Genomic DNA, 24,601 nt, shown 5'->3' with positions numbered 1-24,601 from the left:
TGGAAAAATGTACCCTGTTCATGGATAGGCAGAACTAACATCGTCAAAATGGCAATATTACCCAAACTTCTCTACAGATTTAATGCGATGCCAATCAAAATCCCAATGGCATTTCTTGTAGAAATAGACAAAGCAATCATGAAATTCATATGGAAAAACAAAAGACCCAGAATAGCAAAAGCAATTCTAAGCAGGAAGTGTGAATCTGGAGGCATAGCGATACCAGAGGTCAAACTGTACTACAAAGCAATAGTAACAAAAACAGCATGGTACTGGTACCAAAACAGGTGGGTAGACCAATGGTACAGAATAGAAGACACAGAGACTAATCCACAAAGTTACAACTATCTTATATTTGATAAAGGGGCTAAAAGCATGCAATGGAGGAAGGATAGCATTTTCAACAAATGGTGCTGGGAAAATTGGAAATCCATATGCAACAAAATGAAATTGAATCCCTTTCTCTCGCCATCCACAAAAATTAACTCAAAATGGATCAGGGAGCTAGGTATCAAATCAGAGACACTGCGTCTGATAGAAGAAAAAGTTGGCTACGATCTACAAATTGTGGGGTCAGGCTCCAAATTCCTCAATAGGACACCCATAGCCCAAGAGTTAACAACAAGAATAAACAAATGGGACTTAATTAAACTAAAAAGTTTTTTCTCAGCAAGAGAAACAATAAAAGAGGTAAATAGAGAGCCTACATCCTGGGAACAAATCTTTACCCCCCACACCTCCGATAGAGCCCTAATATCCAGAATGTACAAAGAACTCAAAAAATTAAACAATAAGATAACAAATAACCCAATTAACAAATGGGCCAAGGACCTCAACAGACACTTCTCAGAGGAGGACATACAATCAATCAACAAGTACATGAAAAAATGCTCACCATCTCTAGCAATCAGAGAAATGCAAATCAAAACCACCCTAAGATACCATCTCACTCCAGTAAGATTGGCAGCCATTATGAAGTCAAACAACAACAAGTGTTGGCGGGGATGTGGGGAAAAGGGTACACTTGTACACTGCTGGTGGGACTGCAAAATGGTGAGGCCAATTTGGAAAGCAGTATGGAGATTCCTGGGAAAGCTGGGAATGGAACCACCATTTGACCCAGCTATCGCACTTCTCGGACTATTCCCTGAGGACCTTAAAAGAGCGCACTATAGGGATACGGCTGCATCAATGATTATAGCGGCACAATTCACAATAGCTAGACTGTGGAACCAACCTAGATGCCCTTCAATTGATGAATGGATAAAAAAAATGTGGCATCTATACACAATGGAGTATTATGCAGCACTAAGAAATGACAAAATCATAGAATTTGCGGGGAAATGGATGGCATTAGAGCAGATTATGCTAAGCGAAGCTAGCCAAGCCCTAAAAAACAAATGCCAAATGTCTGCTTTGATATAAAGAGAAAAACTAAGAACAGAACAGGAAGAAAGAGCATGAGGAAAAGACTACAGTAAACAAAGACGAATGGGGGGAGAGAAACGGAGAGAGAAGGGAAAGCATATGGAAATGGTAGGAGACCTTCAAGGATACATAAAATTATAAGAGGTTATGAGGGGCAAGGGGGAGGGAAAAAAAAAAGGGAGAGAATTGAACAACAGCAGGGGAGGTAGAGAGGGAAGATGGGAGGGGAGGGGAGGGGAGGGGGGATAGTAGGGGATAGGAAAGGTAGCAGAATACAACAGTCACTAATATGCCATTATGTAAAAATGCGAATATGTAACAGATGTGATTCTGCAATCTGTATTTGGGGTGAAAATGGGAGTTCAAAGCACAATTTGAGTCTAATGTATGAAAGATGATATATCATGAACTATGTAATGCGATAAATAATCAATAAAAAAAAATCAACTCATATTATGAACAGATAATAGAGAGGAATTATTCTAGTCTCCATGTTGTGTGCCTAGTTTCTTCACCAGTTTTCAGAGGTGATGACTGACACAGCGGGTGAAGCCCAGGTTCCTTCCTATATTATCAATCCATCTAAGTCAAGTCCTTTCTGTTTCAACAGAAGAGCAGAGCTAAAGAGTAGACAAGAGCTTCACTCCACTCTCAGGACTTCCAAAGAAGCCAGCAAACAAATGAATAAGGAGGAATTGTGGAATGGCCAAATGAAGCACGTTGCTGGTTGTTTTAAATACCAGATTGTGATCTTATCCTAATATTCTTCCCAACATTGTGAAAGGGTAAATGTATTTATGTGTAATTCTCTCCTGATTTACAATACACTCTGCCTTAGAGTGAAAAATGAATAGAAAAAAGATTCCAACTAATTCCTAATTTTCTTGGCAATCCCTAATAATACCAGTTATCTGAAGTATTAGAGCCTGAAGACTAGGTATCAAATACTATCAAATAAAAGTCCTCAGGACCTCTCAATGACACTGATTACAGTGTAAAGTTCTGGGATAGTTTTTCCATCCAGCTTTGAAAGGCCTAAATTTATTTCCTTTTGTTTGTTTATTCCCCATCAAAAGTCTGGTAAATAATTGCTTTTCATTTAAATTACTAAAACTTCATTGAACTTTGTAAGTCTATATTCTATTCTGAAAGATAACCACTAAATATGACTGTCCAAGTTATGTAATTATACTGGTAAATTGGGATTTCTGCAGTCTTCTGAAGCAAGGCATATGCACCCAAGCATATGTTCTATCAGATTTGGCATGAGGAGTCTGTTGCTAGAAACAAAGAAATTGACCATTATCTTTACCATCTTTTTCTGATTGGGTAAATTTGTTTTCACTTGGTAAGCTAATATGATATATTTATGTTATGCATTATGTTAATTGTGAGTCAAGACTTTTGTAGACAGAGAACGGATGAGAACACACATTTAACTCAGTTCAGGAAATTTGTAGCCTTCTGTAAGGCCCTCAATAGACTATTTCTCCCCACCGAAGGCCAAAGACATTTGTTTTTTTAACTTTATAAAGAAAAGAGGCTTATTTATCTCGTGGTTCTAGAGGTTCAAAGGCATGGAGTCAGTATCTGCTCAACTCTGAGGGATTGGTGGAGGATGGCCTCACAATGAGGGAACATGTGCCCCTGGAAGGAGACAGGAAGTCAGAAAGGATGGGGGGTGGCAAGGCCTGTTCGTTGATACCAAGCCTCTCTGGAGAACTGACTCAAGGGTCCCATAAGAACTATCTTTGTCCTTCCCAAGGGCAGCTCCTCTAGTGTTTTAATGATCTCTTGCTAGGCCCCAACTCTTTTATTTTTCTTTAATTGGTGCATTATAGTTATATATACAAGTGGGTTTCATTTTCTATATTCATACTTGCACATAAGAAGCTTTGGTCAATTGCATTCCCTACCACCTCCAATCCTCCTCCCCCATCCTCCCTCCAAAACCATTTTTGAACATATGTTAATCTTCAAGGATTTCAAATCATTTATCTGTAGATAACCTTTTCCTAATCAAATTAGGAGCACATTCAAAATACTAGAGGAAAAAATAATACTTGTGCTAATGGTCATGCTATGATTAATATTTATTGTGTCAAACACTGCTATAAACCTCACATTACTTAATTTAATTTATGCTTTTGAATAATTCTGCAAGATAGGTACCATCATTATTGACATTTTCAAGACTGTGAAATAGAAGCTAAGTATGTCAAGTCACTAGCTCAGTTTGTAAGAGGTAGTAGGCTATAGAAATGCTGTACCTAGCTCCAAAAGCCAGCAGTTTCACAGAACATAGTTATGGTTCCAGGCTGTGAAGCTGGACTGCTTAGTTTTGAATTAAAACTTGGCCTCTTCTTAACTGTGTGACTTTGGGTGCACTGAGCACACTTTCAGTGCCTCAGTTACATAGTAGGTAAAAATGGGAATAAGACCACTATACCACCTAGTATTATTGATAGGATTAAATAAGAGGGTTCATAAAAGGGTTAGAACAGTGCCTTCTGTCTAGTAAAACATTTTGTCAGCTACTTCTACACCATGCTTCTGTAATATGGGAGGCACAACAACTTCATTCTTACAATGCTATTAATAGATTGGACATAGCAATGGTTCTTGAATGAGAATCAAAGGATTCTGTCCCAGCCACATGTTTGGAGAATGGGAAAGCTTAAACATATTTCAAATGCTGCTATGATATCCCAACATATTCTGGTGATCATTAGTTATTATGATAAATTATGGGAAGAAATGATAAAGGGTTAGACATACACAGAACCTTTGTGAAGAGGCTAACTGCATCACCTGTTGGTTTCCCTCTTGTTCTCCCATTCAGTGAGCCAGCTCATTTTAGAATAATAAGGCACTGAGAGAAAAATCCAAAGGGGCCACAGTTGGGACTCTTTCTACAAGGGAGCACCTCAGCACACAGATTGTTACACATGCATCTTTTACATACTTATCCTTAAACTGTTTATCTGGCACATCGACAGGCAGCTGGTGGAACAAATAGGAAATCCTGTGAAGCACATTCATTTTTAAAGTGTTAATGCTCCCAATCCAAAAGACAGTAATGTGCTTCCATCCGTTAAGATCCCCTTTAATGTTTCGGATTGGAGGGCCATAATTTAAATGAAATGCATTATCCAACCTGGAAGGTATTCCACATCCTAAATATTTAATTGATTTCTCCATCAGGAGAAGATGAGCCTACACAATAGGCAGATCCTATCTATATCTAAGTGTCCGATTAATAGTGTCTCTAATTTAGGGTAATTTAGGAGTTTACAACTTATAAAATGGCTATTTCTTCCACATTCCTCCCAAAGTACCAGGAGGATTGTGTCTGGATTAATTGCAAACAGCAGACAATCCTCTGTGTGTAATGAAAACCCAGAGTCAGCATCATCAGCCATGCACCTATAATTTGAGATCTCATCTAAATATTTTTCACTAGGGGCTTCACATTCAATGTAAATGGAAATAGCAAAGGAAGAAAGTTGTAATTGTTGTATCTCCCTGTTAAAAAAGTTTAACAAGTCAAGTTCATTCCTGCTGATTTTTACTTAGTTGGGTCTTAGCTAACTGAGTGGGGAAGATAAATCAAGCTACTTGCAGATTTTCCTAATGGTGCAAAGTTTGGCACCCTGAGGACTGTGGAAATGCCTATTACTACACTTGTAGAGAAGAGAAGTGGAACAAGACTGTGGGTGGCTGGATCTATATGAGTGATTTATGACCTCTGAATCCACTTAGTCATTTCCGGATAAGCACTTAAGTGCCAAAAGTTTATGGTCATTTTCAGTTTAAGAAAAAAATAGGGCACATCTTACCATTCAAGAAGGATATATTAACTGGATAAATCAGTATTGTTTTTTTTTTCTTGAGTTTATTAGTAAATTATAAAAATGGAGTTTATAAATGTAAAGTGATATTTTACCTAATTATGTTTACTTATAATTTTGTGAGGTCATTCCAATGACACCATTTTGTAGGGAAATAACCTGGATGTTGGGATGCTAAACTTTATGTTGATATTTGAAGTTTACTAACAAATAAATTTAAAAATTAATAGCATTCATGTTAAATTTACTTTTTCTGTCTAGTTTTTGTCTTTTTGAAAAGCTACTTTGTGGATAGCTTAATTTTTGTTCAAATACAAATTAGAATCAATTTTCTGGGGAAAAATAATCAGTATAGCTCCTGTTCTCCACAACAAAGAAATTACATTTGTAGACATATTCTGGAAATTTAAATCCCTCAATACTCTTTTGAGCAAGTCCAAGGAGATTTGAAGACTGACATTTTGTACTTTGCTATTCCCGAGGGGCATATGTATGATCATCTTTGCTGAGGTTTGTTCCCATCCCTGCTGAATTAATATGCATTTTCGTTAACTAATCTTGAAACAACAGGAATAAAGTTTATCCAGGTCTTTTATACCTCAGAGAACAAAACAAATACTACAAATCTTTAGAGAGAAAGGATATACAAAAGGGCTTGAGGTGAATATTTCAAAGCAAATACTCTTTAAATGATGTGCAAATTATTTCAGCTCTTGAGCATGATTTATGAAAGGGGATTAGCCCACTGAAATAAGAACCAAGTTTAAACTGTTGGGTTTCAAAGTCAAAGATGAGAAATGGTTACAAGAAAAAGAAGGAGAAAAGCAACAACAATTTAGAGGAGGAATTTGCCTTAATTTTCTCCTTAACTGACTCACCTTAAATTGTCACAAACTATTGTTCTTAATTGCAATTAAAAATACTGCATTTCTCCTCCTATTTTCTATAAAGTTAAGAATATAATAATTTAAAAATGATTTGTATTTCAGCAGGAAATTCTCTACTTCTCATATTGAAAACATAATCACAAACTGTTAGCAGTTAAAACTCATCAAGCTGGAAAGGGTGACTCCGAAGTCTGAGAATATTTTTTTTTTCAATTCACAAGTCACATCTACAATAACAAAACATAATACTTTCTAATATTCCAAAATGCTCTTCAGGTAGTAGTTAAAGCTTCTTGTAAGACTTATGAAAATGATTGTTTCTGTGTAATTGTAAAGAGTATTAAGTGAGCTCACTTCATATAATTCCATAATGACCCACCATTCTGGAAGGTAAAGGAAATTTTAATGATCCCACTCACATGTGATTAATATCTAATGCTTCTTGACTAAAACTCTGGATTTTGTTCAATAAAAATGAGTTAAGCAAAAATTCTTTGGGTTCTCAACCAAAGCTTTCTGTGAAAATCAGTTATGCCCAATTTAAAAATAAGGCATGGAATTTTAATAATAAACCCAGGTACTGACTAGGAAAAAAAAGATTAATTATTCTTATGTAAGCTGTCTTGGGGTAATAAAGCCAAAGAAGTGAAGTGAATCTGGGCACTACTAAAATTTTTAGGAAACTCCTTCAATTGGTCTTATTACTATGCAATGAAGTTTTAAAAGACTAGATATTTTGGTACACATTTATGAATAAGGTTTTTATTGAGAAAATGATTATCATTAGCCCATTTCCTTTTTCATTTCCTTGAATAAAAAAAAGAAGAGTGGATCTGAGAAATTATTTTATTTTGGATCTAGTTATTACCATTTCTTCTCAGTGAGTGAAATCTCACAATAGTAGATGGATTAATTAGATCTTATTTTAAATTATCCTCTATTTTTGAGAACTAGATTGTGAGCCTACTTTTGTTTTCTTTGAGATTTTTCAAAAACAACTTGACTGAAGTGCAGCCTGGTTGCCCTTGATTGTTTTGGCAGGCAGCAGAGAGCAGCTAACTCTGAGTCAAACAGCCAAGCTGTGGCTCATCCAGAATTAGGACATCTAACCTGAAAGGCTGATGGGAAATGAACTCAAGAGCCACATAAAACATCATTCATGCAATCAAATACTATCATTCTTGTCTTTGGAGAAGGAAAGTAACAAATAAACAAAACAAGCTACATGTGAGATTACACATTCCTAAAAGAAGAGTCAAATAGAAGGTAAATAGAGTCTCAGATGGGATTTACACATGTTTATATCCAGGGAATTAGTGGATTATTTCCAGGGAATTGCTTGCAGCTTTTGTCTATTGTCTATTTGTTTTGGTGAGTGTAGTTTATCCTTAGAAACTGATTTTTTCATTTTTTCTTCCTTTCTTTTATTTTCTATTCTTCCTTTCTTTTTTTTTTACCTTTTTTTTTTTTTTTTTTGGTTATTGTGCTTTGGCTAGAACTGTTGACGTTTTGAGGCCAGTTTAGAGTTTAAGACTGGGTGTGGTACAGGCAAAAGTTACACTGGAAGTTTGTGTCTTGATTCTGTATTTGTCTGTAATCATAGGCTAGAAGGAATTGATGAGACTAAATAAATATTCACCATCTGAAATTATGCATTGTCATGCAATGGCCAATGTGATAATCATAGCAGGTTTACTCTGCACAAAGGCAGACTAGACAGCTCTTTTATATAAGCAATTCTTGTTGAAGTCCCCAAAGCCATATGCTGTTTCTCAGCTTTCAAAACCTATTTAGAAAACTTACTTTTATTATTTTTGTGATATGGCAATGTGTGTCTTTCCTTATCTTAAAAATTAATCAATCAAGTATTTTGAAAGGTTTTTTTTTTGTACTACTGAACACATGCTCCCAGCCTTTTTTAATATTTTATTTTAAGACAAGGTCTCACTAAGTTGCATAGGACCTTATAATTGCTAAGGCTGGCTTTGAGCTTGTGATCCTCCTGCCTCAGCCTACCAAGCCACTGGGATTACAGGTATGTGTCATGGCACCTGGTCATTTTGATAATTATTTTGATAAATATTTGATATTTTGTAACTATTTTTGATATTTTGATCCTGGGGATCAAACCAGGGCCTTGTGCATGCTAACCAACTGTTCTACATTGTGCTAGAACAGCAGCCCAGAAATGTGTTTCTCAGACAAAGGTTGGAATATTTCAAAGTGACCTCTAGACATAAATGGAGGAATTTGGGGAAGATTGCCAGGGAAGTGATGGAAGCATGAAAGGTTTCTACAATGTAATGTGACTGTGGACTTGTGGGAGTCTTTCAAGTAGAGAAGAAAGAATGACAGAGAAAAAAAAGTGGATACATATTAGGACAGAGGACAGGGAGTCATGGAATATAAAGAGTTGGGGAATAACAATTTGGTAAACTTTCAATGTGCAAAACATTGGGGAAACAACTGAAGCATAGGTTGAAAGGAACAATGATCCATTGACAAAGGGTCTTTCAAGCCATGCTAAGAAACTTGGACTTGTACTTCAAGTAATGGGGGCATAGTGGACCTCTTTTGTTGTTGTTGTTATTGTTATTTGTGTGTGTGTGTTTGTGTGTGTTACCTGGGATTGAACCCAGGGGTACTTAACCACTGAGCCACATCCCCAGCCCTTGTTTGTATTTTATTTAGTGACAGGGTCTTGCTGAGTTGCGTAGGGACTTCCTATGTTGCTGAGGCTGGCTTTGAACTTACTAAGACTCACATTAAGAGATAAGTTCTTCACAGTTCAACCTTTCCTCTTATTCCTTGGGCATAAAATTCAGGATGGGTTCCTCAGTCATTAGGTTACTTACTCACTCAGGCCTCTAATATTAAACATCACTGCTTTCAGACTCTGTTCTAGGTTATAAGGGAGGAGGGGTGATCCTTAGAAGGTCCTGGTTAATGTTCTTCAGGCATTCCCCATCTAATGGATCAGGATGAACTGGGTTTAAGCAAGTGAGAGAAGTACTGGTCAGCTAGGATTACCTCTTCCAGATAACACCTATGCCATCCCTTTGATATAGTGGATGTGATGGGCCTCTAGGTATACTTGCCACCTGGCCAATAAAATGCATGTGGGTTAAATCAGATTTTCAGCAACTTTAAGTTAACTCTTTATAAATGGCTTGGTATCTGTGTGTTTCATATTTTTACTCTAGTCAATAAAAATCAATCACCTTATCACCAGATACTTTATGATGCTGGCTTATTCTATTTATATATATATATATATATATATACATACATACATATTACATAAACAAAATCTTCCCTAGCTTTTATGCAAAATTACTTAAACTCTTTCAAAATTCTACAGTTGTATTACTATTTTATATTCTGCAGTAATGCAAAAAATAACTGACATTTGGCCAAGTTTAATATTTAGAGATTGCCAAAATGTCAGGTTCACATTCAGGAATGACATTATGCCCCATGACACTCAGAGTCCTTTAAGGAAAGAAAAAAATAAAAGGATATATTATGCTCTAAGTTAATGACAATATTAAAATTAAGTTTTGGCAAATTACATATTTGTTTAATTTGCATTTTTAAATTCTGTATTAAAAGTGCATTCCTGGCATATTTCTAAAGAAAGAAACTGGTGGATTTATAGTAGAAAAATTTATGATTAGTTTACTCAGACTTCACTCATGCAAATCATTATATATAATATTTATATCATAATATGTAACCTACAAAGTTCTTAGATATATTTTAGTCGTGTGTGTGTGTGTGTGTATACAATCTTTATATCTATTACTTATCAAATCCACATTTGTATTTCTGATAATGTTATATAAAAAATACCCATTATACTTACCAGGAAAATCAGTTTTAGGAAACTTATGAAACTTGTCCAAATCATATAGCTGTACATCCTGAGAGTAAAGAATTGTATTCAAATTTTTCTGATTCTTAGACCCAAATTTTCTTATACAATCTCACATAACATTTTGAGGATGGTGTTGAAGACCAACAGTACTTGAAGATCAATATTAGTATAACTTTTTTCCTACAACTTTTGTGTTAATCTAAATTTTTTAAAATAAATTGATTCAAGAAAAAAGTATTCTGAGTCTTAGAACTATCAAAACTATTATTATTTTTGTACATTACATAGTTTATTTTTATTTTATTGCCTCTAATAGCACCTTGAAAATTCCAAGTCATAGTAATTTAAAGAGCCTCAAGAATTAATATGAAACATAGTAACTCTTCAAAATAAAAAAAGGACATAAAAAGATGATAGAGGGGATGGGCCTGGGGCTGTAGCTCAGTGGTAGAGCTCTTGCCTTGCATGTGTGAGACCCTGGGTTTGATCCCCAGCACCACATAAAAATAAATAAAGAAAGAATGTTGGGTATAACTTCAATTTACTATTTTAAAAAAAAACAAAACAAGGTTCCTTTAAAAAATGATAGAAATATTGAGAGGTTATGGCCTGAGCTATTCTTAAAGGATGTTGGTTTAATAAAGAGAATACCTTATCTTAAAGGTAAAACTCAGCATGTAGTGTATGTATAATGGATTATAAGCACTATTTCCTTGGAACATAAACTGTGGGTCATGGAATGGTGGTAAATTCTGGGGAATGGGGCATAGGCAGTTAAGAGCTGTCTATAGGGGAACTTGAGCCTTTGATTCCCAATGTAATAATTTGATCAGAAGTGGTTCTTAATTGGAGGAAGAGGAAGAGAAGGAAAAGGAGAAGGGGGAGGGGGAAAAGGAGGAGGAATTATTCTTAATATTTTATCTCAGTTTTGGATTTTTGAGGATACTAGATGTGGTAACAGGATCTCAGTCTTATATTTTCTACTTGGTAAAGATATTTCCTGTTTTGACTCTATTTTTAAAGTCTATTAATTTTTTATATAAATAGGGAATATCTATTTACATTAGAAAAAATTAGACAATAGGAACATTTGTCTTCAGGTACCATTTAAATAATCACAGAAAGATGAATTAACAGACTTATTTTACCCAAGTCATCATATACCATTTCTTGAAAGAAGTTAGAAATTTCTTAGGTATGGATCTCACTTCATTGAATTCTGGAGAAATATGGTATTTTTAGATTTGGTTCATACTCTAGGGTGAAAGCAATACCTAATTTTAATTAAAGGATTTCAATTCAAGTATGAATAATAAGAAATAAAATTTATTTTCCAAGGAAATCTTAAAAGTTTCTATGTTTTTATAATTGAAATATTTTAAGACCTGTTTGGGACATATAAATAAATACATTAAAAATCAAGTTACTTTCTTTTAGGATTTTGTAAAAAAAAAAAAAAAGTAGTCTACATTCCTATACTCCAGATAAACTTTGTGTTTCAAAAGAGGAGATCATTTGTGTTCAAAATAATGTTTTTTTTCTCTGCATAGGATTAACTATAAGAATATATTTTACATTGAGGAAAGGTAATTTAAACTGATGTGACAATAATGAATATATATTATATACCTAACTTTACAAGAAGATATAATTTATGCCTCTTGTACTCATGGAATAGAGAGAAACTTTCAGGGGAGATCAGAGAGCATTGTTTTTTCTCTTGTTTACAGACATAGTAGCATATTAATGCTAAGGAAATATTGCTGGAGAGTTAGAGGAAAGAGCCCTCTGTATTTGGCCTGTTATTGAAAGAAAGATGCCACTTGACCTAATGAAATCAGAAATTGATTAAATGAAGTTCATCTGAGGGGAAATATGGTCACGGTGTTGCTGCCAGGGTCAGAAGGAGGATGGGGTGATCTAGTGCTGGAGTGCTGATAGGGTTAGATAGGCTTTCAGAGTAGCTGATGCTACAAGATACATGACCATGGATGCCCACAGGTCAGAGGGCAAGATCAGCCCCTCAGATGGGAAGGGAGATATTAATCAGAACATTCTTTGCTCAACTCATAACTAAGTACTCTTATCACATGATTCATTGAGAAGTAAATGTTTTAAAGAAACTACAATCTATGGGTCCCAGGAAACTTGGGTTCACTGCTAACTGTCTTAAGAACACATGTCAGAACAACGACTGGTCACATAAGACCACAGTAGTCTCACAACCTTTGTGAATAACACTTTTGACAAATTACTCTGGATGCCTGATTATCAAGTATGCATCTAATCTTTAATGTTTTTCTCTGACAAATTTTAAAACCTCCAGCCTAAACAACGTATATTTTAATTTAAATTTTAAAATACTTTTCTTTACCAACTGAAATATTTTAAAATAAACAACTTCCTTAAATAGTGAGAAACAATTGAGTGAAGAATTGGCACTCAACTATTCTTTAGATATTGTTGTGTACAGTAAACTAAAATAATTTATTTTCACATTTCAATCCCACAGTTTATTTTTCTAAAGTGGATATTGAATGAAATTGGTGTCAGAATGACAATATTTGTTTTAGAGAAAAAAATAGTCAAGTCAATCAATCATTTTACCCAAATAGGGAGCCTTTGTCCTCATGACAACATAATAACCCATAGTATGCTACACAAATATTATGAAGTTTTTGTTGTTTCCAGGTAAGAGCTTTCCCAATTCTTCAAAACTAGATAGGATTCATTTGTGCCATTTTAATATTGTTTTCTTTTTCTTGGCAGATGGCTGCTACTACTTCTTAGTTTCATGCATTGGCAGGAGTAGGTGTTTTATACAAAATTCTTAATAAAAAAGTCTTTAAAATACGTATTTCTCTGAGTATCCAGGAAAGGCTTCCTAGTATGTGTTTTAAACAATTGCTAATTACATATTTATCCAAGAAACTACTATGAGTTTTCCATTTGGGTAATAATAAACATCTTACAAATTTTACATAGTTACTAGAAAGGTCATAGTAGTCCTATAACTCATGCAAAATAAATAAATATACATGGAGTATGTGTGTGTGTGTGTATGTGTGTGTGTGTATATATATATACACATACATATACCATATATACATATACATATACCATATATATATATATATATGTTTGAGGGGGTAGGAAAATGATGAGTTACATAAATTTTTTAAAAATTTCTTAATGTAACACATTTGGCAAATTAGATCTTTATTTAAAAGTTTTCAAGTTGTAAATAGAAAATATGTATTTTTAAAATTGAATTCTGTACATAGGAAGTGACAAACTATGTGTGTATGTATGTATGTGGGTATGTTTTTTTCAGGGAAATCACAAACATACATAAAACATAAAACAATAGCATCATGATCACGTGTGTATCTACCACCTAGGTTCATCAAATGTCAACATTTGGGACAATGCCAGAGTTAATCTGTTATGCACATTTCGGAAAAAGAATATCTGCCTTGTTGAGGACTCACTTTCTTATCCATGCTGCAAAACCTTTCACAGCCCTCCATTCTCTCCTTTCCCCACTATTTCTTTTGGCTTGGAGCTCTACATTCTCTTCCTTCCATCACTGGGTGGGGGGAGGGGGTCAGGGGTTAGCAGCCTTCTAGCCAAAGCTATTCTGAGATTCCTAATTGCATTGGTGGAGTTGGTGCAAAAGTGAGGTAGTAGGAAGTGGGAAACCAGATGGAGAGCAATACTACTGGGAAGTCTGGGCTCTCAGGGTCAGAGACATAGCACACTCAGAATGAGTTTTTTTTTGCTAGAAACAATGTGACTGAAGAAAGCTCAGTGTGTTTTTGTGCCTGGTACATGGTTTCCCTGAGAAAATGTATCAAGTTCTAAGCAACCAATTTATACCTGGATTTTGAGGACATTAGCCTACTTCCAGTTGCGATTAGCCAGTATTATAATTATTTAGTTAAAAAATATTGCATTCTATATTAAACTTGTTTTCACATGACATGATCATAATTATTCTACAGGCAACTTTTTAAAAGAAAGATAGCATTAACTACCAATAGCATTTTCATTTCCTTCCTTGTATAAATATCTCAATTAAAGTTTTCTATTCCAATCTTTGTCCTTGTGACTGCATTATACACATCATTTGGGGATATGGAATTGAGAAATCCACATCTAAGAACCTTGACGATTTCACCCAAAACACATTTGTTTTTCATGATAACTTAATCAAAGGACAGCTAATAGGAAATATATTTCCTTTTAGTTCTTTTATCATTTGACTTTATTCTTATAACTCATGTTCATTTTGGGGGTGCTTACTTAAAATACTAAATAAAGTCTCAGTTTTATATAAAAGTTGTCCAATTTCTTCCACATATAGATTTTATAGTTTGGCAATGATAGACACGATATATTCACTACTGAAGCACAATATAACCATAAAAAATAAATTTTTAAAAAAGGGATACACAGACAAATTACATAGAGAATTTTAGTTGTATATCTTTAGGTTATATTTGTTGACAGAAAACAATGAATGTTTCATTATGTGAATAAACTAGAGTTTTGTCTAAAGCAACAGGAAAAGAGCTAGATGTTGAGTCTTTTGTTAACTAGAACTTCTTAATGGCATGTTCTTCGGGGCATAAAGAATCAAGATATCTCTTGGCACCCTTCAACTATGTCCTGGTTTGCTGCTCCCAAGAATACTCTGGCTGCCATTTTCACCTGGGAAAGTGCCAGGGGAAAGACCAGCTGCTCATATTTAGGCCTTTGTATCTATGACTCCCATATCCAATTCTGGCTCATTTCCCCTATTTTCTGTACACTTGGGGAGTAGGATGTCAAGTATACACACCCTGCTCCAGACTTCTACCAGTCATCATCCTTGGCTCATGCCCATTTTGGTACCATCTGCTTGGGGACACAGAGGATAATAATAAGAGCTTCTACTTATTGAGTGCCTGCTGTGAACTAAGTATTTACATCTCTAGTTTCAAATTCTCACTCAATCCTGTATGGATGCTATCAGATCCATTTTTAAACATCTGGAAAGTAAAGCTTAGCAAAGTTAAAAAAAAAAACTTTCTAGGGTTATCTGATGCTGGGTTTATATTTGGGCCTTTCCTCCTTGCCATCAGTGGAAGATTTTCTCTTGGAGAAATATGTTAGCATCGTCTTTGATTGACTCTCCACTTTCCATAACAGCCCTCCCTGGAGAGCTGCTCTCCTACACTCATCCCAGACTGGTGTCCTGAATTTCCCACAGTGATTTGGCCCTTACATTGAATTTTCTGGCTTCTTGTCTGTTAGACTCAACTGATATCTTAAAATATCTGATTAATACTTAATACTGTTGGCAGGTTAGAATCATATTTTAAAAAGGAAAGTGTATTTTAATACAACTTTCTGAATCCACTCATTGAGAGAACATATTTTTCCCATGTTAAACAGACAAACTGGACAAAAAAAAAATGACCACCTGTTAGTTGCTAATGATGTTCACATGCTTTTTAAAAAAGTAATTCTGGCTTTATTTTCCTACAATCTTGGCGACAAAACTCGTGGGAACATCAAGGGCACAGGAAGCCAAAGGCAGCAAACTGACAATAAAGTTTGTGCTTCGACTACTAATGAGAAAGAGGATACTGTGAATCTCTGATTCCACGTAATTATTTAATCTCCAGAGGGTGACAAAAAAATCAAAAGCAGGTTGTAAGAAATCTAAGTTTGGGTGTTCAAATCTAGGACCAAGATCAGAGGGGCTTCAGACAGGCTATTTCCTACTTGAAAAAATATCTTTAGAATCATCAAGTATAAAATTCACCAATCTCAAACATATAGTCTAATTTGACATTGTATGGGTGAGTAAATAATTATGCCTTTAGTGAAAATGAACACATACATATGGACTGAACTTTTTTTTTTTTTAAATCGATGAATACTAACTATTGTATCTTGCAAAAAACATGCTAACCCTAAATAAGGCTTACAATTATACATATCTACTAAGATTCAGAAACCAGGCATTTTCTAAAACCAGGGCTAGCATTAAAGATTAAATGACTATTTATTTTAATATTAAAATCAAATTAAGAAGAGAACATTTGATCTTAATTCTTTTTTAATAAGTTTTTGGGTCTTGCCTTTAAGTCTACTGATTTCTATGGGTCATTTTAAAAAGTATTTAATGTATTCATTTCTATCCAAGTTGAAAGTTAATAGAGATTTAGCTTACTATATATTTTTTCACATGGTATCTTGGTTAAAAGCACAAGCTCTAAAAGCAGATTGGGTTTGAAACAAGTCTTGCTAACTTGTCTTCATACATAATACCTTAGTTTTCCAAGCCTCCATTTCCTCATCCATAAAAGAGGATGATGTTGAAGAGCTAGATGCTGAGTTTTTTCATTAACTAAAACTTCTAATCATAGTATCTGTCATAAAGTTAGTGGGAGCATTAAATGAGACTATGTAAGACAAGCACTTAGAACAACTAGTAGATAGCAAGTGCAAAATATATTCTAGTTATAACTGGTTTTTAAATTTCAAAGTAAAAGGTAAATGTGGCATCCTTGTACAATTAGGAATATCATAAAACAAATAGAATAAATAATGTGTCTTTTCTCCTTAGGCAGGATTGAATTTCAGCGAGAATAACTATCTTTCTCAAAGAAAAATAAATTCTAAAGAGAAGAAGCAGGTATTCTATTCATAGAATTCCTGTCCCCCACCCCAGTAGTATCCTAAAACTTGTTTAAAAGAGATTCTGCCCAATACAGAATCTGTAAGCCTCAATGTTTCTAAAATACATTTTTGTACACCTTTATTTTCTCCCTAATTTCAGGCTTCAGAAGCATGTCAAGGTCTCTTTCAAATCCCAGATCAACTGATAACTGTAACACATATCCTTTTTCTATTTACTACAAAATATTTATGTAGTTAATATTAAATATGCACTCACAACTGAATTTTAATTTTAATATCTTACCTTATATCAGATTCCATATGAATTAAAATAGTTTAATAACCAGCAGTTAAAGGAAATGTTCTTTAAATGAAATAACTCTAAATTTTAAAGTCATATAGAAAAAATCTTTAAATATGGCATTGTTAACTCTCCACAAACGTTCCACATCATGTGTTTTCTAGCCATTAATGCTGATCATTTTAAACTCCAACATAGCATAACTGGCTAACTAAATATGTATATGATATTTGTTGAAAATTATGGTATGTATTGGTGGGTATAGCTCAGTGGTAGAGTTTTTGCCTAGTATGTTTTAGGCCCTGGGTTCAATACCCAGTACCAAAAAGAGACAATTATGTGGGTCTTTGAATAATGAATTAATTTCAAAAGGGTACTTATGCTTCAAGTTCTTATATAATTTCTAGATTTGTGGTTCTCAAAATTCAGTTCTGGAAGATATGCTATCATGTATATATCACACACATACATATAGTTGTCTAGCATCATACTTATTCACATGTACATTCTCAACTTACTGAGGCATCCTTAAATTTGAAGTTAGGATGTAACTAAACTGATGTTTGGTCAGAGGGAACTGTCCCAAAATGTGGTGAATCAGAAGATTAAGATAGGAAGGTAGAGGATCCAAGAAAGATGCTATAGTTTTAAGACATTGTTAAATGGGTTTTCTATGACTTTAAAAATATCTACTTGTTTTTGCAGAAGGTTGAGACTCAAACCAAGTCTTTGAAATAAGGTGACATGCATTAATAGCCCCCTTTTATTAAAGAAGCAGTAGGCTTGGAAAAGATCTATAAAAGTACTGAGGTTTACTATGTAAGTGGTATAAGTTCTTTGTAGTCCAAATTCAATTACTTTAGAATAGCAGACCTAGTATGACCTGGGAAAACTACTAATTCACATCCCATATTTTCTATCAACCTCTGGAATGTGCATTTCTAAATTTTTCTGGTGGTCTTAAAATGTGCAAAGTTGCATAGCCTGTTGGCTTAAGTTGGCCCAACTGTGGTGGTCACTCATACCTTTTAATGTATGGAAATCAAATATTCAGCATTCCAAGGTTTGGAGACACTTGACATTTCCCACTCTCAAAATCAATCACCAATCTGAACTCCATGGCTATTACTCAGAGATTCAGAGGTTTGCTGTAAGCAGAGACCATGACCTTGGAATAATTATTTTCTCAAAAGGCATTACCAACAATGATGTGAGCAAAGTGCCCAGACTGCCCTCCAGTGCATGAATCCCTAGCCAAGAAATGGCTACGAATCTTCCATGAGAAGTATGAGTTTGGCTTAAATTTGATTTTGATGCATTTATATTTCATAAGCACTGCATTTAGACAAAGTTAAAATGAATAAGTCAGAGAAAGTACTCACTTAAAGATTTTCTGTGTTCTGGTTTCTGGTCTTTCACATCACTATCATAATGACTTAGCAATTCAGTACTGGAGGATCTCTGCATTTTGAATAATTCCAGGTTTCTTGATGGACAACTTGGATCCCTTGGCTGGAAACAGTAAGCAATTAGACTCAATAATTTTAATATGAAGAAAGGAATCACTAAAGAGTTTTGTTTCTATTTTGATGTTAAATTTAAAGGAATGTTTGAAATATGGTAATTATTTTAAGATAGGTTCTCTATGCTAAGCTCTATATTAAAATTTAATAGTAGACTATATATGCACGCGGTGCTTACTAAATGCTGCACATTATTCCAAGCATTCATGCATTAACTCAATTAATCATCACAGGAATCCAATGAGGTAGCCACCATTATTTTTACTTAATAAGAAATTGAGGCCAAAAAAGAGGAAATAATCTTCTCAAGGCCACACAGCTTGTAAGTGATGGAGTCAGTGTTCAAACAGGCAGTTCGGGCCCAGAGTCAACTCTAAAGGACAACAACTTATGTGTTTTTTGTGTGTTTATGGGGACTATATTAATGAAGGGGGTAAGTTATTTTATTTTTAAAGTTTTGATCTCAAAGTGATAACATGAAAGACTTTAATCAAATATCAGCAAAATCACAGAGAATGTATTTTCTTATTGCACAACATACTAAAATTTCTCAGGAATATTTTCCCCTCAAGATTTTACAAATATTAATGAGCTAAATTATAATTAGTATGAAATGAGTGGTTTTAAATAACTTGATTCTTTTAAAAACATATTCTGGTATGATTGAAGATAATTTCATGAAGTTCTAGATGTGTAATTTTCATGAGAAGAATAATATAACCTAGTTGGAAGAACAATAAAAATCAGCGCAAAGGATTATTATTTACTGGTATTATAACAGGGAGTATGGCCTTAATAATATTTATTTTCCAGAATAAGTATTAGAAGCTGCATAAAATGTAAATGTAAAAACTCAGTAGTTATTAAGCGCTTGTGTGCTTTTTACAACCTCTAGTAAATGAATGTCCATGTTATTTCAGAAAAAAAAAGCACTGCATTTTTGAAAGAGAGAAATTAAATGACATTTAGTCCCACAAATCCTGTCTGCTGAAAATGTTCCTAGTGGACTCTATTTAAACTTAAAAGAACTTAATATCCCTCAGTCCATATGCTCTGTTTAAATGTGAGTGTGTTATATGACTGAGCAATAAGATTTAAATGACTACATTTTAACTAATAAAGGTAACAGCCAAAACAAATACATACCAATCTGTCAATTGCATTTTTGATAGCATGGAACCAATCCAATATGATGAAGTCAATATCTGACTGTAGAAGGAACTCATTTCCTGATACTGTTGTGATCTGAAAAAAAAATATTGACAGGTGAGAAAACCATGTGAGATAGATCTACATTTGAAAAAAAAATCTTCTAAAACAGAGTTTAATACACTGAAATATTTTCTTGTCTTCCAGTAATTGTCTTTCTGGGAACTGGGAGGCTAGGATCATTTTGAAGTACTCTCTATAAACTGTTTTTTTCATGTCATAACAAATACATTATTGTTTTAATAATAGAACGATTAACTCAGAGTAGGCTAAAGCTGAATTGCTCCAACTTCAGGAGAAATAAGGCAGGAAGTCCAGAGCGATACAGAGAGTGCACACTTAAGTTAGAAGTCTCAGAAAAATGTAACCGGGTGTGTCAGAATTCATTCTGCACTTTGGGCTCTTTCCTGTTTGTCTTTTTCAAATCTAATAGTATCTCTATATTTGATTTCCTTTTATGGAGGGCTCTAAAACAGATTATTTACCGAAGAGACTAATGCAGACTTTTCTAAAAGGTCATACGGATGAATACCATTAGGCTGTTTCTATTTTCCTATCATAAAGATCCATAGGAAAGTAATAAAGAGCCAATTTCCCCACAAAAGGAGTATGTTAGAATAAGAGTTCATTTACATCTTTGAACCTCTCCTAGAGGGTATTTCTCAAGTGAACATCCTGTGTCCCTTCTCTCAGTGCTGTTAAGTAGTTGGCAGTGCTTCTTAGCATGCAACTATACATTTTTCACTGTAGTGAATCTTTTTTCTCCCCAGAATTGTGACAGAAGGATGTGACCCTATAGAAACAGAGCAATGCTCTTGATTTCACACATAAAGGGCTCCTTTGAGGAGAATTTGATTAGAGTGGGTGTGGACACACTTTTTGTATGAGGCCATCAATCTGAACTGTGAAGATTTTCCCTTTGTATTATTGACTTTTTTGTTGCAAGAGGAAGATGAACATTTCCCAACTACTGTCACACATCAAGCAAGGCTTCAGAGGTTGAGAGGACTGGCATTTCAGAATACTCAATCAGGAGCCAGTCACCTCTTCTCAGCCTTGCTTGCTCTAAATAGGAGGTGAATGCTGAAATGTGGCACCAGTTCAGAAAAATCACAAATCGTGCTTGAGGCCATCTTTAAAACTCTATGATTAAAGTGACAATTATTACCCCAAATAGTTTTCTGTGATTCTTATGGCAACATTTAAAGAGAATGTCTTGGCGTTTTTAAGAAATTTTTGATGGCACATGTGCACATATACTCATTTTTCATTTATTTTTCATAAAACATCTATGAAGATGCAACATTACTCTGTACTGCAAAGCAGCTCTTCTTGAGTGATGTGAGTTCCCCTATCAAGCCTGGCCCCTTCTACAGTAAGAAGAGCTGTCCAAAGCATATGCAATTATAAGAAGTGAAATATTAGAAAATAATAGGATTTAATTATCCACACTAGAATTTGGCAGATTACTGGGGCCAATCACTCTCTTTAAAAATAAAAATGCATTTAAGATTTGGGATGGCTCAAAATAGTCCTCTGTTTTATGTATACAGTAAAAGACAGCTAAGCTGATGTTTGCCTAATTATCTGAACACCACTACAATATTCCTTACTTAAATAAAGTCCTGAATATTTACTTTTTAAAATGTTGCCTCAGAAGGAGAAATCTAAAAATATAAGGTCATTTCTAAATAACCCAAGAAAGCTAGTAATGTCCTTGACCTCTACCTTTATCCTAAGTTTAAATATTTTGATTATGAATATACTATATGCCATAATTTGTAATTATACACAGAAATGAATTTAGGTCCAAACACAATGTACAATCTAATATAAAAATTATCTGACAGTATAAATAAGCCATTATTAAAATTATAAAAAGGAGCAACATTTTTAAAGTACAAGAAACAAACATAATTAGATTTACTGTATTGTGAGGGTTTATGAGAGAGCCAACATAGTTCAGTTTTTGGCCTAGTAAATTCAAAGAGTGATAAAATATAAGTAGTTCAGCAATGCATTTCCATTTTTGGTGCATACTATGCAATGCAAAGGGAATCTTTTACTGGTAACACAATCAGAAGCAAATGTATTTTGAAAGTTTCTTTATCCATGTATATTATTATATTAATCATACATAATCAGTGATTTATAAATTCATTTTGGGAAGCGAGATGAGGGGACTATACGAATGCAATTCATTCAAATCATACTGCCAGAGAAATCCAGTTCACATCCTTTCCTCTGTCTTCCCACTAATCTTTTGAGTTACTAGGCAGTCTGGAGAAGTCTGCTACTGCTCTCTACAGTTTAAATGCATCCACTTCTTAATTACACTCAGTAATTGACTTTGTTCTGCTCTATTCCAGTCACTCACAGGAAAGTAGTTTCAGAATCTCTGACTGGTAAAGTCCATTTAATTCAGGGCTTTCAATCCACATTTTTACATTACCTCTTTAGGATTTCCGATACATGGTTTGCTGAATCATATTTGCACTTTGAACAATTGAATTTTTAACACTCTTGGGGGAAAAATGTCACTAGTAAGGAATGTGAACTTTGACTGAAACTTATGATTGACAACATATGATGACAACATAAAATGATACAGTACTAATAATAGGGATAAAGTATCTGATATTAGCCATGCTAATGTACTCTTCCTAAATCATGTTTTGCTTACATGGCAGATGCTGGAGTGAGGCAATGAAGGAAGAACTTACAGAAAACAATGGGTTTAGGTAAGAGCTGCTGGTCTCCATTTTGCTTAGAAGCCTACTTTAGCAAAACTTCTTATGCCATCTCCACCGGATCATATTTTAAGGGATATATCAGGGCATCAGAGCAGCCTTAACAAAGTGTGCTAATGTTGTCAATAATACATATCTTTGAGTACTTGTCTGGGGAAATTTGTGTCAAACTTTTTTTACTCTAAATTGGGACCACTTAATTTTTTTTTAAATTATCTTTCTCTTTTTTTATTTGTTCTAATTAGTTATACATGACACTATAATGCACTTTGACATGTCATACATAAATAGAGTATGGCTTCTCATTCTTCTGGTTGTACATGATGTAGATTCACACTGGTCATATAGTCATATATGTACACAGGGTAGTGATGTCTGATTCATTCAACTATTTTTCCGACCCCCTATCCGTTCCCCTCCCTTCACTTCCCTCTGCCAAATCCAAAGTAACTATATTATTCTCTAGTTCCCCAACCCTTATTGTAAATTAGTATCCACATATCAGAGAAAACATTTGGACTTTAGTTTTGGGGGGATTGGCTTAGTTTGTTTATCATGATATTCTTTAGCTCCATGCATTTAACCGCAAATGCCATAATTTCATTGTTCTGTAAGGCTGAGTAATATTCCATTATGTATATATACTGTATTTTCTTTATCATTCATCTGTTGAAGGACACCTAAGTTTTAAACATTGATATGGATGTGTCACTGTAGTATTCTGATTTTAAGTCCTTTGGGTATAAACCAAGGAGTGGGATAGCTGGGTCAATTGGTGGTTCCATTCCAAGTTCTCTTAGGAATCTCCATACTGCTTTCCATAATGGTTGCACCAATCTGCAGTCCCACTAGCAATGTATGAGTTTATCTTCCCCACCCCACCCCCACATCCTAGCCAACATTTATTGTTGCTGGTATTTTTGATAATTGCCATTCTGACTGAAGTGAGGTGAAATATGAAGAGTAGTTTTGATTTGCATTTCATCTTTGCTAGAGATGTTGAACATTTTTTCACAAATTTATTGATTGATTGTATTTCTTTTGCTTTGAAGTGTCTGTTCAGTTCCTTAGCCCATTTACTGATTGGGTTATTTGCTTTTTGGTTTTAAGTTTTTTGAGTTCTTTAAATATCCTGGAGATTAATGCTCTATCTGAGGTGCATGTGGTAAAGATTAATACATACCCAGGAATTACATAAGTATATCCACTGAAAAACCTACAGAATTTTAGACATGTCTGTTAAAGCTTTTTTGGTATTAACAACAATAGTTTCTCTTTGGCTTGGAAACTTGGTTTGTGTCCTTGTGGTTCCCCTGAATGGAGGCAAGGATATGCAAGCTCCAATATCTCAGATAAGAGGTATAGAGGAAAAAAAAAAAAGATTTAGATTAAATTGATTATTTTTGTGTTAATTGAAAGAACTTTAAAATATTTTTAAGAATAGTGTTTAGATTTATAATCACTGTCATTTTAAGAGTAGTATTTATATTTGTAATATTGCCAATTAAGTATTATTTTGCCAATATGCATTGCAGTGGTAAGATTTTGTGGTCTTAGATTTTTATTTAAATGAGAAGCTATTGTGTAGAATGGCATTTATACTATTAAAATTTTCAAAGATTTATTTTTTAGAATTGGTACAAATCCCTTGTAGAACACCTTTTTCCTGATTATAAGAATAATATAAATTTATTGTAGAGAATGGAAAAATAAAAATTACAAAGACTCAAATTAAAACTATTCACAGCTTCACAGACTAAACATTGCAATATTTTAATTTAGACAATGCCAGTTTTTTATATATAATAACCAAATGGATATAATGCTCAATGGATTAATTTATGCTATGGATAGATGCCTCATCAGCAAAATATTTGAGTGGTAAATATTGTTGACTTCTTCCTTTCCAGTTGACCTCAAATATACATTATGAGATTACTAAAGATGCAAGAGATGATGAATGACATTGTGCTCCCTTCTCTTTGATATACTACCCTTCCAATTGCAAAATAAATTCCACAGATAATTCTGTGAGAGGATATGTTCATGACTGATCATCCCCCTAATCCCATGATCATCAACAAGGACTGATTCAGCATCCAT

The 24,601-nt window shown here is 34.2% G+C and overlaps 1 protein-coding gene across 1 annotated transcript in view; it reads right to left on the bottom strand.

The window, feature by feature from the left end:
• ARHGAP15 (Rho GTPase activating protein 15) overlaps positions 1-24,601 on the bottom strand; it is a 616,251-nt gene that overhangs the window by 291,467 nt on the left and 300,183 nt on the right. The window contains exons 7-8 of the mRNA XM_081262361.1: positions 19,686-19,784; positions 18,399-18,528 (exon numbers count right to left, since the gene is read on the bottom strand). Coding sequence (XP_081118487.1) covers positions 18,399-18,528; positions 19,686-19,784 — 229 coding nt within the window. The remainder of the gene's footprint in view (positions 1-18,398; positions 18,529-19,685; positions 19,785-24,601) is intronic.

Source organism: Spermophilus citellus (genome assembly GCF_964194105.1).
Source record: "Spermophilus citellus genome assembly, chromosome: 11".
Taxonomy (NCBI): domain Eukaryota; kingdom Metazoa; phylum Chordata; class Mammalia; order Rodentia; family Sciuridae; genus Spermophilus; species Spermophilus citellus.
Note: the sequence above shows the minus strand (reverse complement) of the source record. Positions and strands in the feature narration are given on the sequence as shown.